The sequence below is a fragment of the Panthera pardus genome, unplaced genomic scaffold (assembly GCF_024362965.1).
Source record: "Panthera pardus isolate Hobbes unplaced genomic scaffold, ASM2436296v1 HiC_scaffold_24, whole genome shotgun sequence".
Lineage (NCBI taxonomy): Eukaryota > Metazoa > Chordata > Mammalia > Carnivora > Felidae > Panthera > Panthera pardus.
The window spans coordinates 112894101-112908736 of NW_026526810.1; the positions used below are offsets into that span (position 1 = coordinate 112894101).

Genomic DNA, 14636 nt, shown 5'->3' on the forward strand with positions numbered 1-14636 from the left:
GGGTTATGGGCCTTGGTCTAGAAAGAGAAATACAGATAAATAAAGCACTTGGAATATGATAATTTGCCCTCACTTTTGAAACCCCCTCTCCTCCATAGACATGAGTCTAGTGGGTTCTCACAAACCCTGTTTTTCTGTTTTTCAGGTCAGGAAGGAGGGCTTCTGAAGAAATAGAAGAGTATGTTCCCAGCATATTCTTATGGCATCCTTTGGGGACCTTTGCTAGCCGTGCAGGCTTCGTGGGCATCATCCGTTCAGCCTCTGTTGGACTTAACATTAGAAAATGGAACACATCTGACCGCAATCTGTCCCTTTAGTTATGCACGTTGAATCAAGAGTTCAGTTAATGCTGCTTCCTCAGCCGGAGGTCTGGACCCTGGCACTGATGTCCCCGTCCCTCTCCCACCCTGTGGTTTTTAGAATTGGACGTCCAGGTATCAGAGTGCTGACCCAGGGGTTCTGCTTATTGGTACAGACGGGAAGAAGCAGCACCGGCTTTCTAAACCCAGCCTTCTCCTAAGACTTCCATCAAAGAGAGAGAAAGAAGGTTTCTAGGCAAAGATAGAGTGTAAAGGCAGAGCCACTGGACGCCAGTCCCCCCGGGGGTGAGAGGAGCATCCGTGTCATAGTCTGTGGAACAGTCCCCCGCACAGCTTGTGCTACCGTATATGGCAGACCCGGTTGCCTAATTAGGTCTGACCAAGCTGATGGAGGAAAGTGGGTCCAGAGACAGTTTCATCTAGGAGAAAGGATACCCACAGTGACAATTTGGGCGGTTTCTTTCTGTGTCTGAAGTTGATTTTCCTCTTTCCTTTCCTTCTTTTTGGGGGCAGTCACCGCCTCAGACAGCAGAGCTTGGATGGATCAGATGACGGAGGAGGTAAGATACCTTTGGAGGAAATCAAAAAAGCTTCCAGAGAGGCTCCACGGCCCCCAGAGCATTTCCTGGGTTGCAGCGAAGGCACTGTTTGCCGCAGCCTTACCGGGCTGCAGTGGCCGCATCCTGTCGTGTCTCCGTGCCTCGGGGGAGTGCTGCTTCCTCTGCCTGGAGCACCTCGCCTCCGGGGTTATCCTCCAGCCCTACTTGTCCTTCACAACTCTGCGGAAGCATCACCTGCTCTCACGTGTCCCCCCGTCACCACGCCACTGCCTCTCTGACTCAGAAGTTTCTCCCCTGTGCTCCCGCAGCGTGCTGGGCAAACTTAAGTTATAATAGCTAATGTTTATTGGGTGTTTATTCTGCCGGGCGCTATTCTACCAGTTTATATGTGTTAAAGCGTTTAGTCATCACAACGACCCCATGAGATGGCGCTATTCTCCCCATTTTACAGATGAGGAAACTAACATACAGAGACATTAAGTAAGTCTTCTTTCCAGTTCGTTTTAAACTCTGTGGTCCAGTGAGGATGGTTTCCACTGCTACGTAGCTACTCTTTTCTTCTATGGTGTCTAATCTGCCATTAAGGCCATTCGGTGAATTTGTTCTTTCAGATAATTGTATTTTTCACCTCTAGAAGCTCCATTCAGTTTTGTGTCTTCCATAATTTGATTATGTTTTGCTTCATCGTTGATGGTAGCCTTTATAGTAGCTGTTTTAAAGTCCTTTCCTGCTAATTCTATCATCTCTGTGTTTTCTTCTACTGACTGATTTTTCTTCTGGTTACAAGACATATTTTTCTGCCTCTTCGCGCGATTGGTAGTTTTTTATTGGATGCTGGTCATTGTGAAAGCTGCTCTGTTGAGTGTCTGGACCTTGTTTCTGTTTTAGTAGGCAATTATATCTGTTTTAGGGGACAGTTAACGAATTTGTTAGTCAACTTGGTCATTTTGTTTTTAAGCTTTATTAGGGCAAGTCTAGAGCTAACTTTATTGTTTTCATACTTTAAAAAGTTTATTAGAGACAGTATTAGCAAAATGTCAGTTCTTAACAACTATAGACGCAGTATAATCCTAATCAGACTCCCAGCAAGTTTCTGGATATTGACAAACTAATTCTAAGGTTTACATGGAGAAGAAAAAGAACCAGAATATTCCCTCCCTCTCCCCCTTTCCCCCCCCCCCCCTCTTTTTTCCCATAGAGTTAACTTTAAACATTAAGATCCCCAGGCATCCCTGCCTGGTGGTTCACAGGACTCTCCACTCTGCCTGGGTGGAGCTGAGCATCTTCCAGTTCTCTGTAAGCTGTGGGGATTGTTCTTTCTTGGTAGTAATTCGTTGTCCATCCATGCGGAACTTGACCCTATACACACACAGCTTAGAGTGCAATCAGTCTAGATTTCTGCGGCCCTTCTGCTACATAGGTCCTCTCTCTCATCCTCTGCTTCTCTGGTTCCAGCCACCGTCGCCTACCTAAATTTTGACCTCTGTCTCCTCAACTCCACGAGATCTCCATGATCCACTTGGCGTTCCCCCTCCCTGGGCCAGAGTCCAGGAGGTGTACACCCAGGCAGGAAGCCAGGGCGGATGGTAAGGTCTCACTCATTTCCCTTCTCTCAGGGATCACTGTCCTGCACTTCCTACTGCCTGCAGTCTGCACACAGTTGTGTCTGTGTTATTTCCAGGTTCCTAAGTGTCCCCTGCAAGAAGGTATTCCCGGTGCTGGTTACTCTGTCATGGCTGCAGGTGGAGCCCCAAAGCTTTCAGTAACTAACCTTTGCATGTGACCACAAAGTGAAATGGAGCATTAAATCTAGAAAGCTTAGATTACCTGTGTTTCGGCTGCCTCACAGGACTGGGGACATGTGGAGACGTGTGAACCATACTGGGATAATGGTCGAAATATAGATTCCCAGGCCCAGCAATCAGAAGCTGGAGTTGGGGCCCAGAGATCTGTATTAATGTAAATACACTCCCTGGACGAATATTTTGCACACCGAAGTGTGTCAGGCCTGCTGTAATGCCTCAAAAGTCAGGATTGAGGATAGGAACGGACAGGAAGTATGAAAAGGTACTTCTGCCTTATTTCACGCCAAAGGGGTTTTAAGGTAAAAACGTAGTCATAGGAGGTCAGGAATTCAGCTTCCGCTCTGAGATTTAGAGAGAGCTCCTGAGCACGGCTTCATCGTTCTTAAGTATTTGACTCTTCTTTTTCTATTATCTCTTATCGACAAGGTCATTTTTTTTTCACCAGATCTTCTTCCTTAGCTCTACTCACTCAACTCCTTGTCGCTGGCAAACTCGTCCACCCACTAATGATTCCCAGTTAAATGAGCCCCTGTTAAATGAGGGATCCCGCGTTTCTGTTCCCAAGTCTCTTTCCCAACACGTGTACCTGGGTTGTCTCGTGTCAGTGCCAGATGTGGTGGCTCCGTGATTGGTGGCTGCTGGCCACACTTTTGATCTGCCTGTCCTCACAGATTGTCTCTCCGGACGTTGATTGCACAGGATGGCAGGGTGATCATCCAGGACGATGGGCCAAAGAACTCAGGGAGACAGGGGCCCTCCTGGACATTGACAAGGCTGTTAGGTGGTTAAGCAGCAGTGAGTGTGGACATTACGATGCTGCTAACTCTGAGGTGCTCATTAAACTCATGGTCTACAGAAGGTTTACTCAACTGGTATCTTTTCCCGGCCTCCTCCTACCCTAAACCTTAAACCTCTTTCTAACTCCCTTCAAAGGACTTCTGAAATCCTTCTTTCTCCATTTTTTGCGATGTGTGAAAATGCTACATTTCAAGGAATAACTGTTCAACATTACAGCACTCATTACCTCTGAATGCTGAAGTTAACACACATCATAAACGTGTGTTATTAGAAGGTTGTGCTGGCTGCCGTTGTGACGTCGTCACATTGGAAGTAAAGGATTTCAGCTTTGAGCACCTCTGCAGGCCATCTCGTCCCAGCCTGTCATTTCACATGTGACAGCACCGAAGCTTAGAGATCATCATACAAAATAGGGTTCTGAGAGGGACTCTGGTCTTCTGACTCACAAAAGAACGCTCGCTCTCATAGCGCTTATCCACCAGTATCACTGCCATCACCACTCATCACCAAACTCCTTTAATTCTCAAGACAAATCTATGAGAAAGTTTTTAAAAATCACCTTCATTGAGGTCTAATGTACATACAAGAAACTGAATCCACTTAAAATGCACCAGTTGAGTTGTGACAGGTGTATACGCCCCATGAAACCGCTTCCGTAATCGAATATGGAACATTTCTGTTGCCCCTCCAGAATTTCTCATGCCCCTTTCCAGTCCATCCTTCCTCTGCCCCTGTCTCCAGGCGACTACTGATTCGTTTTTTGTCACTCTAGGGTGGTTCGCATTTTCTGGAGTTTTATGTAAGTTGAATCATAAGTACATATGCTGTTGTGTCTGGCTTTTTTTCGCTCATTGCGATGATTTTGAGTTTATCCAGGTTGTTGTATATATCGTTAGCCTGTTACGTTTATTGATGAGTACTATTCCGGTGTATGGACATACCACATTTTGGTTATCTGTTCACCTGGCAGTGGACATTTTGGATTGCTCGCGATCTCCATATTCAAGATGAGCTGACTAAGGCAAAGAGAAACATCCTTGCCAAAGGTCACACAACTAGTAAGTGATGACACTTGGAAGGCGGCTGTGCTCACCTCTATACCACCAACACTACACAGCCCAGCACCAGGATTTGAATACAGATCTTGACCCCAGAGTCCTTGCTCCTGGCCTCTGGGCTGTCACAGATGGTGTGACCCTCAGCTGTGTTGGTGTCTCCTTCCACAGGTGGGTTGTATTCATGTCAGCTCCCACGTTTGTAATGTAGAGTGCCTAGCGTGACTGATAGGATGCTTAATACAATTCCATGAAGGAAGGAGAGAAGAAAGAAATCTATTTTCAGAGAATACTCCTAGTATTTCTTTTTCCCTTTCATAAACTTGAAGTGTGAAATTAGTGATTTGGCCTTTATTTTGGCTCTGGAGGTTTAACACGTAAAACCCCCTTCCTTGTCACAGTGTACTTGATTTTACCTTCTAGGAGGGATGCCTCTTCCCCGGCATAAATCTGTTTTCCGTGCAGTTATGCCTGAGTCCTTTAATGGAAAATCAGTTCATATGTTACACTTCACACTCGACTTCGTCTATTTGACTGTATGTGAATGTTTAGAATCCATTTTGCAGTAGGAATCATATGTTACCTATAACTAGTTTTTAGAATTATCTTTGCTCAGAGAATTACTTGGTTGGCCAGTGAAGGCTGTTCCTTTGAACTTAGAATAGCCAGTGGGTGGGGACACTCCATGAATGATTGCCCTGAACCATCCATGGATGCTCATTCAGCAATGCCATTAAGCAGATCTTTGGGTGCCTTATGAGGGAACCTACTGGTGCCCATAATAAAATCACACCCAGGTTCTTCAAGGTCATTGGTGCGAGGAGCTTTGTCACCTGGGAAGAGGCTGCTAGTTTCCTTGTACTTGGTAGGGGTGACAATTGGCCAGCAATCCCAAAGGAGACTGAATCTTAGGGAGTAGATACAAGGATCCAAGGTCTTCGATCCAAGCAGGCGGTCTCATTCCACTACCAGTCTTAGAGGTTAGATTTTATTGAAGAAAGGCAGCAGGTGTTCGTACAATGCCTCCTGTGGCCAGGACTGCCCTGATGCCAGAGATAGTGGCGAGTAAGGCAGCCCTTGCCCTCCGAGAGATTCTGATGTAGTGAGAAATGCCCCCTCCGTTCCCTCCCTGTCTTGTCTAGGAAGTTTCCAGGAGCCATGTTTCTGAGATCTGTGTCTCAGCATTCAGCCTCCCAAGCTCTGGGCACGTGTTCTCCTTCTTCCCTGGGGAAGATGCCCAGGGAGAGAAGAGAAATGCTTCTTCCATCGATGTGTCAGACTTCCAAGGAAGAGAGCAGGAAAATAGAAGAAGAAAGGGGCTTTTAGGATAAGATTTGTTTTTAGAATGAGAAACGGGAGTGAGTGACGTTTGGAGGTGGTTTAGAGTCTGCTGGTTAGCTAGAATGTCCTGCACGGGACTGTTTGCAAGGCCATGGTGGACCACAAGCTTGCATACCCTGAGGGGCCAGACAGATACCATACACACATGAAACAGCACACATGTGAGACAGTAAAGGGTGGGGGTGGGGGGCTGTGGCAAACCGAGAGAGGAGATGGCATAGCCTGAAAGTTCAAATTCATATTTCAGAAAATGACAAAGAATTTTCGAAATCACTTCATAAACAGAACAAAATGCACCTGCAAGTTGGATTAGGCCTTTGGCAAGTGATCTGCGAACGTGTCATCAGACTTTGGAGGGCTGTGCTCAACGGGAACACAGAACTTTGTTGGGAAGACGAAACAGAAGAGATGAGAAGTGTTATGGAACTAAGACAGCAGCAGTATACTGGATGGCAGAGGCAGCCAGTGGTGGTTGCTGTGTTCATGATTTCCATTAGGGCCACAGTTCAGGCGACAAAGAAATCCCTGTGGGCTGAGGATGCTTCAGGAGGAAGGAAGAATGAGCAATAGGTCCTGAAGGCCAGGCAGGATTTGAAGGAGGAGAAGAGTGCGAAGGGCCTTCCTGGTGAGGCCTGGCAAGACGAGCTGGTTCTGCAGAGCAAAGCCCTGATTCTGGTCTGTTCTCAGCTACAGATTTTCAGTGTCCCATATAAACTGCCTTTAATGAAGTTCGGAGATTGCCATTCATCTAATTTGCTGATTCCAAGTGGAATCACTCACAAGAGTTGACACAATGTTTCAGGGAAGTTGGGAGTCATGAGTATGAGAATAGCTGAGAATGATGGACAGCCAGAGCCCCCAAATGACCCCAGGGTCCCCAAATTGTAGGATGGCCACACTTATCTTTCTTATTTAGATGGCCATCCTTTAGTGGCACGATTATCCATCCCGATCCTTGGAATCAAGTTTCTGGTTTACACTAAGGCGTTTGGACTTCTTCTGTCATGGAAGGTTGTGTGGTGTTAGAAGAAAGAACATCAGATCTGGAATAGGATCGAACCCAGGCTCTACAAGTGACTTTGGGTGAGTCATTCATTCAACCACCATTTGTTGAGTACCTACTCTGCGGTACTCAGGGCTGGGCTCTGGGGCTATGGTGTTGAAGAAAACGTGCGGTCCTTGGCCTCCTACTGTTTAGAGCTTGGTCAGGGAAACGGGAACTATGCAAATGGTCACACAACTAGATAAGTAAGGACAAGTGATGATTGAGCTCACTAAAGGCAGAGCTCAGAGCGCCATGAGAGAGAATAGTGCAAAAACCTGACTTGGATTGGGTGATGAGGGAAGGCCACCCTGAAGCAGTGGTTTTTACACTTCAACCAGAAGGAAGAGTGAAGTTTCCAGGAGAGGGGGCGAGCGGGGGGCTGGGGGGACCCTGGTAGAGGAGACTGCAGGTGCAAAGTCTTGTCACCTCTCCCAACTCCAGAAGGGTTTCCAGCTCCAAAACACAGCTCTCAGAAAGGGAACTCTGGATAGAGTGTGAAGCTTTGAAGACGAACTTTGAGAAGCACAGAGATGGGGAAGAGCATTTTCTTGTCCTTAAAAGATGGATAATATTCAGGGTGAAACGACTTCTGAAAGTACAATTAGACACAGACTCAAATTTCAAATAGTTTGTCTCAGAGTTAAGGTCAAGTTAGGAAGGAACCTGTGAGCCCCCAAAGATGTCTTTCACAAGTAGAAAGTCTCTAAAAACAGGAGCTTTAAAAGAAAGGATTAGCTCTTTCTCACATTTCACCACTGCAACTTGGCGTGATCCAGGACCGTGGGCAGAATTCTCACTGCCTCTTCCCACCATCTCATCCCCACTGGAGAGGGCTGTGCTCTTTGCAACTCGGATTCAGTTTTGACAGAATCGAATACCTCCAAACCTTGGGAATAATAAATCCTTATGGCCGACCAAAAAGTGTTTAATTCCTAAAGGACCAGCCGGGTTGAGCCACTTCTAGCCAGGGGCAATTGGGGACTTAATTCTGTAAGTGTAGCAATCTGGATGATCTGAGAGCTCTGAGTTTAAGGGTAATTGCTCAATTTTCTGGCCATGTCAACAGGGAAAATAGGTAAAAGTGGCTGAACACAGCCAAGCAATGAGGCTGGATGAGATGTGAGATGCTGGACTGTCAGTGGAATTAGAAAAATGCCATCTGTAGGGGGCTGGCGCGCCCTCACCCCTGTCTTCCCCTCTCCCCATTCATCGCCTACCCTGGGCTTCCCATCTCTCTTTTGGGCTGCTTCTCGCTCCTTGCTTAATCTTCCCCCCCCTACTCTGTGTCCCTTCTGCAAACAGCAGAGCCGCTACGAGCCCGCACAGCTTCAATGTGGAGAAAGAGAAAGTGGAAAGAATTAAGTACAGATAAATTAGAACCCTGACATCTCAATTCCTTTCCCTTGCTTAGTAAGAACGTTCCATTAGGGCAGCGTTCAGCATACGGGACTTCTTAGTTGGTTCCCAAACCTACTTCCTTTGCCTCCCTAATCTTTTTAAACTATTACAGTCAGCACTAATTTTTTGATTAAATAACGTTCCTTAAAATCTATTTGTTTTTTTCTAAGTTCAGAGTCAGTAGAAGTGGGCGCTAAGGTTTTCCTGAACTCACGCCTGCCCACCCTTCCCTGACACCCAAGCAGGGACTCTTTTAGCTGAACATTTGCATCACAGGGGTGGAGCCTGTGGGGGGAGCGGGGGGTGGGGGGATACTCGCTGGTGCAAGGGTTGGCTGTCATGTCTGTTGTGTCTCTGCTTTGGTCTCTGTATATGAGGTAACAAATTTGGAAAAGGAGCCATTCTTTTTTTTTTTTTTTAAGCTTATTTATTTTGAGAGAGAGAGAGAGAGAGAGAGCACACACAAGCAAGTGGGGGAGAGGCAGAAAGAGAGGGAGAGGGGGAGAATCCCAAGCAGGCTCCTCACAGAGCCCAGTGCAGGGCTCAACCTCACAAACGACGAGATTATGACCTGAACCAGATTAAGAGTTGGACGCTTTACCAACTGAGCCACCCAAGAGCCTCGTCTTTAAATTTTTTTTTATTTTTGAGAGAGAGAGAGAGAGAGAGAGAGGGCCTTAAGCAGGCTCCGTGCTCAACACAGAGCCCAGTGCAGGGCTCGATCCCACAACCTCAGGGTCATGACCTGAACCAAAATCGAGAATGGGATGCTCAACCAATGGAGCCCCCCCCGGCACCCCAAGAGAAAAGTCATTCTCGTGGGAAACGGTATTGGTAATTCGTGTTTGCGCTCACTGCGAGCCAGGCCCTGTGGTTTTACCTGCCGTGGCCCTCACAGCGGCTCTCGGAGGAGACACTGATTATCACCTCTGTACAGAGGAGGAAATGGAAGCCTTGGCACATGAAGCCGCTCACAGAAGTCACATGGCTGTTTCGCAGCGATGTGCTGGTTACTGTTTGACCACTGGCTGTCCAGGGGAGCAAAGTCCTCACGGGTTAGTGTTTGCCAATTTCTGTGGTGTCGATATCCCCACCATGACTGGTCTCGGGCTCCCAGAAGGACATCACTGACCACAGAGCTGAGAAGACATGGGCAGGAGCACACCAGTAGATCCTAGTTCTACCCTACAGGTAGAGAAGGGAGAAATTATCACAGGAGCATGGATAAAGTGAAATGTAAAATTTAGGAAGTGCTGAGTTTTGACTATTGATTGCCTTTGTTTTTAATATAATTTATCTGGTTATGAGGGTGTATAGCTTAGTCCTTAATGATGTTTACGTGTAACAGCTTGCAGGCAGTGTTCCTAATAATTTAGCTCTTGGCTCTTACAGGCCAGTATGAGCTGCTCCGGCACACCCCCGCTAGCTCTTAGGCAGTGGAGCTGGATTGCAGACGTGGTCTTCGGGACTCCCGAGCACTCTGCTGTCACAGCCATCCTCGTCCTTGTTGAAGCATCGGGTTGGTGTCTCAACCCTGCTTATTGAGGAAGCTAGTCTCCACTCATTTTTCTAGCCCCCTGTTGCAGATCCCTTCCCACCCCGGTTCTCAGACTAGCCTGCCGGCCTGTGTCCTCGGCTCTGCCGACCCTCCCACCCTCAGGTTTCGCCTACAGGAGTGGCCCGGCTGACAGGCATAAGCCGAAGAGACCAGGCTCGTACAGCTCCGTGACGTGAAACAGAATCTTTAGGTTTGACTGTTCCTCTCTTGTTATGCTTCGTTTTTTATCAAATCCGTGGAAATCGCTTTTAGATGATGATTTCTTGTGCCCGTGCTGAGTCTTCCAGAGAGGAGAACCTGCTTTGGAGGTTTCCCCGGGCTTCGGCGGGTGGCAGCAGGTGTATCGGGTGTTTGGGACGTTTGTGAGAACCAAGGCCCCACAGGGCTCCTCCTGGGGCTGAAGGGCCATGTTTGTAGTTTTCACACCAACCTGCCCCTTTGAGGTATAGCAGAGGAGACAGACTGACACCTCAGAGACAGGGACACTTGAAAGACTGCATGGGACGTGGGGGAGCCCCAGCCAAGGGTGCTGAATCATGGTGTGGGCTGAGGGCATAATGGGGCTGCAGGTGGAATCTGTGCAGGTTAATTGCATTATGGAAAATGAATTTTATTACAGTGATTCTAAACAAAAGATTTGCTGTGCTCTACCAGTAGGCCACAACTATGGCTGGAACATTTGAAAAGACTCCTCTGTAACCAAATGTGACAGAAAGAGTTGGTTGGGCAATATATATACATATATGTACATATACATATACATATACATGTATACATATCATGAGATATATTCCTTTTTTCATTTTCTAACATTTACTTATTTTGTTTTTTTTTTTTTTAACATTTATTTATTTTTGAGAGACAGAGAGAGACAGAGCATGAGTGGGGGAGGGACGGAAAGGGAGACACAGAATCCGAAGCAGGTTCCAGACTCTAAGCTGTCAGCACAGAGCCCGACATGGGGCTCAAACTCACGAACGGTGAAATCATGACCTGAGCCGAAGTTGGATGCGTCACCAACTGAGCCACCCAGGTGCCCCCATGAGATACATCGTAATGGACACCCCAGAATAAGGTTGTCTTAGAGATAGAATAGTCCTTCTTCGTTGATAAGGAAACCTAGGACCAGAGTTGATAAGTAATTGCCTGAGTTCAGCAAATTGGGGGCAGATCTGGGACCCATGTTTCCTGGTTTCTAATCGGGCACACCCTGCAGTACAACTCTGCGGACCAGAAATCTGGGAATTCAGTTCTTCCTTGATAGGCAGTTAAAGTCACGTTCTTGGCAGCAAAAGAAAAAGGGGCATTAGTAGATACAGACTCTAGAGGCCACAGGGTTAACTTCTCTATTCTCCAATGTGGGTATGGCCAGTGCTGGTCCTCAGAGTGAGTGAGACACCAGAGGGGGTCACATGGAACTTGCCAGAAATTTCTTCAATGCAGCCAGAGAAGTTGCTTTTACTTACTTACTTACTTATTTATTTATTTGCAGGAGGTGATTCAAGGTCCCATGACCCTACCCTAAGCAAAGTATGCACTACCATAGAGTAGGCGTCTACAAATTGACTCCACAAACATGGGAGAGACTGGTTTGGCTATATTCTTCTGGCATCCCCAAAAGGCAGGGGCGTCTGTGAGAACCGAGTTGAGCTTTCCACAGACCTTAGTTCTGTTTGTCAGCTCGGTTACGTTCTACCTTACCCCCCATCCAGCTGCAAAGCAGAGCCCAGTGTCTTGACCGGACCTCTTGCTCTGTTGGCAGAGCTGGGACCGGGTGCTTTACGCCACGCGTGGTGCCCTAAAATCTCTAGGTCTCACCAGACTTTCCAGACTTACAGTCACGGATGTCTTTACCTGAAACGTGGCTGACAGTGACTTTTCTGGGTTCTATTTCCTCTGTTCCTGTGCACAGCCTGCTTCCATGTGCCCATCTGAAGAGGCAGAATAGGAGAATGGAAGCGAAAGCCTGGTGCCATGCGTGCACACGTGCTTTATATGAGGCGCATTGTATTAACCTTCCTCCAGGAACACCCACGGAGAGAAAGCTCCGTCAGCACTGTGTCATGCTATAGTCAGTTTAGGGGAATGTGATTAATAATAAATCATCCAACGTCAACCACTGACAAAAGTAAAAGAGAGCTAAATCTCCCTGAAATCATTATAGAGATCAAGGTATTTATTCTGTAGCTCCTTGGATTCTGTCCCGGTTGAATACAGGAGACAGGATCGGGATAGGACAAAACTAATCGCATTTAGTTTTGTGAGACCGTGGGAGAAGTGTGGGCAAGCAGTGTTCCAGCTTTCGGGGAGGGGCATGGGGACTTCACGCAATTGTGAGGGGAGCGGACAAATAAGGAATCAAAGGGCCCGAATGCAGCAGACAGGCCGTGTTGCTGAGAACTACTGCCGGAGGGAGCTTGTAGACAGCTCAGATTTTTATTTGACTAGAAAGAAATAGAGGCTCAGTTTTCTAGGAGGTCTGTCTCAAAAGATGGGACTGTATACATAGGCATCATGTTCCCTGCATGTACAAAGACAGGTAGAGTCATGGAGTTGTTCCAGACCGTCTTTGTGACCCAAACACAGCAAGTTGTGCCCTGGGATAGCTGTAGACTGTTCTCCCAGAGAGATGGCCAGGGTGCAGACCTGACAGCCAGGTGTTGCTTAGGGGAGATGGGAAGGGACAGGCATGTTTATGCTCGGAGGTTGGACTTAGCTCCCCTCTTAGCCCTCAGCTGGAGAAGTCTTTTCTTTCTGACGTATCACACATGGAAATGTGTTTCTAAAGAAGGATTAGGTAGGGGCACCTGGGTGGCTCAGTCGGTTGGGCGTCCGACTTCGGCTCAGGTCATGATCTCGCGGTCTGTGAGTTCGAGCCCCGCATCGGGCTCTGTGCTGACGGCTCAGAGCCTGGAGCCTGTTTCAGATTCTGTGTCTCCCTCTTTCTCTGACCCTCCCCTGTTCATGCTCTCTGTCTCAAAAATAAATAAATGTTAAAAAAAAAACTAAAAAAAAAATAGAAGGATTAGGTATAGTAGAAATCTAGGGGAAAGGTAACGGGGGCCTGACTCTCTTACCCCAGTAAGAGATGAACCTGATATGGCCAAATGGTAGATCTTACTCTGTAGCTTTATGTTCTGCCAGTTTTCTCAAAGTTCACAGATGTTGGGGTGTGTGTGTGTGTGTGTGTGTGTGTGTGTGTCTATTCGTCTATATATACACACACAGGAGGACACACACTGGGAATGTGATTCCTGAGTCCATAAGTGTGGTTGACGGACTAGGTTTACCTAAAAGACCCTTTAAGAGAAAGCTCTTGAAAGATGATTACAGAATTGAGACACCATCATTTAAAAGTGCCCGAGGCAAACGCCTTTGAAAATTGCAGCAGCGGAGGGACAGAGAAAGAACCACGCAGCCCTTGATTGTTGCGCTGTTCCCTCAGGACCCGTTCTCCCCCTCCCCCTCTGTTTCTCATCTGATAAGAGAGAGAGCAGCACTAAGACTCCTCATCTATCTTATGAAAATCCGATTCGGAATGGCTGTGATCAAAACCAGCTGGCTGTCACCAGCAGTGGCCTCGCGCGGAGGGAACCGCTCAGAAGCATTCCGTATGTGGGAGTGTCACGGGTGGCACCGATCAAAGTGGCATTTTTTTAATAAATATATATAAGGAAAAACACAAAACCTAAGGATTTAGAATAAAAGCAGTGTAGTTTGTCTTGTTTTTTTCAATGTAACACGAAGAGGATGAAATAGAATCAGATATGCCTGGTTTCTAACGTCCCTACTTCCACGGGCGGCTCTGAGAAGGCGCTCTGTGTCACGTTAACACTGTATCACTCATCTTGGGCCTTACTGAAGAGAGTGGAAAGTTCCTCAGTTTCCATTCCTTCCAGCCACTTTTTCCTCGTCGCTTTTAAAGTCCTTTACCCCTCCTTGTCCTTAGCACATCTCTACAGATCAAAGCTGGAAGCGCCAGCGACCTCCGAAAGCTAACAGAGTGGCAGGGAGCGTTCCTGTTCATCGTCCTCCGTTTCCTTCAACTGTCAGTGACCGGTGGGTGTGATGTTCCCTGGAGGCCACCTCGGCAGGTGGCAGCGGGGTCCTCCCCGTGTCGGGCTCCTGGGCTGAATGGTATCTTTCTCCATAGAGAACTCTTGTGCTCACGAGCGCTACCTTTGAATTGCTGGGAAGACTCGATCTTGTAAGCACACCATGGACTTGGGTGGGGGGATGCGGCCAATCTCATTCTGGGGTGTTGCGTTCATGGCTCCTTGCGAAATGTGCAACCATCCCGCTGTGGGTACCGGAACACAGCTCCAGAGGTCCGGCCCTCACACACCACGACGTACCACGAGCCGCGTTGCCACTCTTAGCGAAGCGCCCCCTCTGCCCGCGATCCGGCCAGCACCACGGCAAGCTGGGGCCCGGTTTCTCTTGGAAACTAAAGTCAGTCCCAGCCTTCGTCGTCAAACCGTCGTCCGCCGGGAGAGCCACCACAGCTTGGGGGGCCGTGAGGAACAATCGGCTATTTTGATCTTCGTGAGGTCTGTGATCTCCTTGCCCGGCGACATGAAGAGAGATGCGGTTTGGCAGGAACTTGGAGGCATTTCAGGACCTCAGCACCTCAGGACCTCAGGCTCCATCACACGCTTCCCCGGGGACCTGCTCGTGCACAGCGCCAGAGTAGACATTGGCTCTGCCGTGTATTTCTCGGCGTTTTAGGTGTGGGTCTCTAGCGAACGTCCCAGTC

At 47.8% G+C, this 14636-nt stretch overlaps 1 protein-coding gene across 4 annotated transcripts in view; it reads left to right on the top strand.

Annotated features, from left to right (window-relative positions):
- Positions 1-14636, top strand: part of IFT43 (intraflagellar transport 43) — an 81096-nt gene that overhangs the window by 57754 nt on the left and 8706 nt on the right. For all 4 annotated transcript variants that reach the window (XM_053889633.1, XM_053889636.1, XM_053889634.1 and 1 more), the window contains 2 exons: positions 146-178; positions 834-880. In XM_053889633.1, coding sequence (XP_053745608.1) covers positions 146-178; positions 834-880 — 80 coding nt within the window. The remainder of the gene's footprint in view (positions 1-145; positions 179-833; positions 881-14636) is intronic.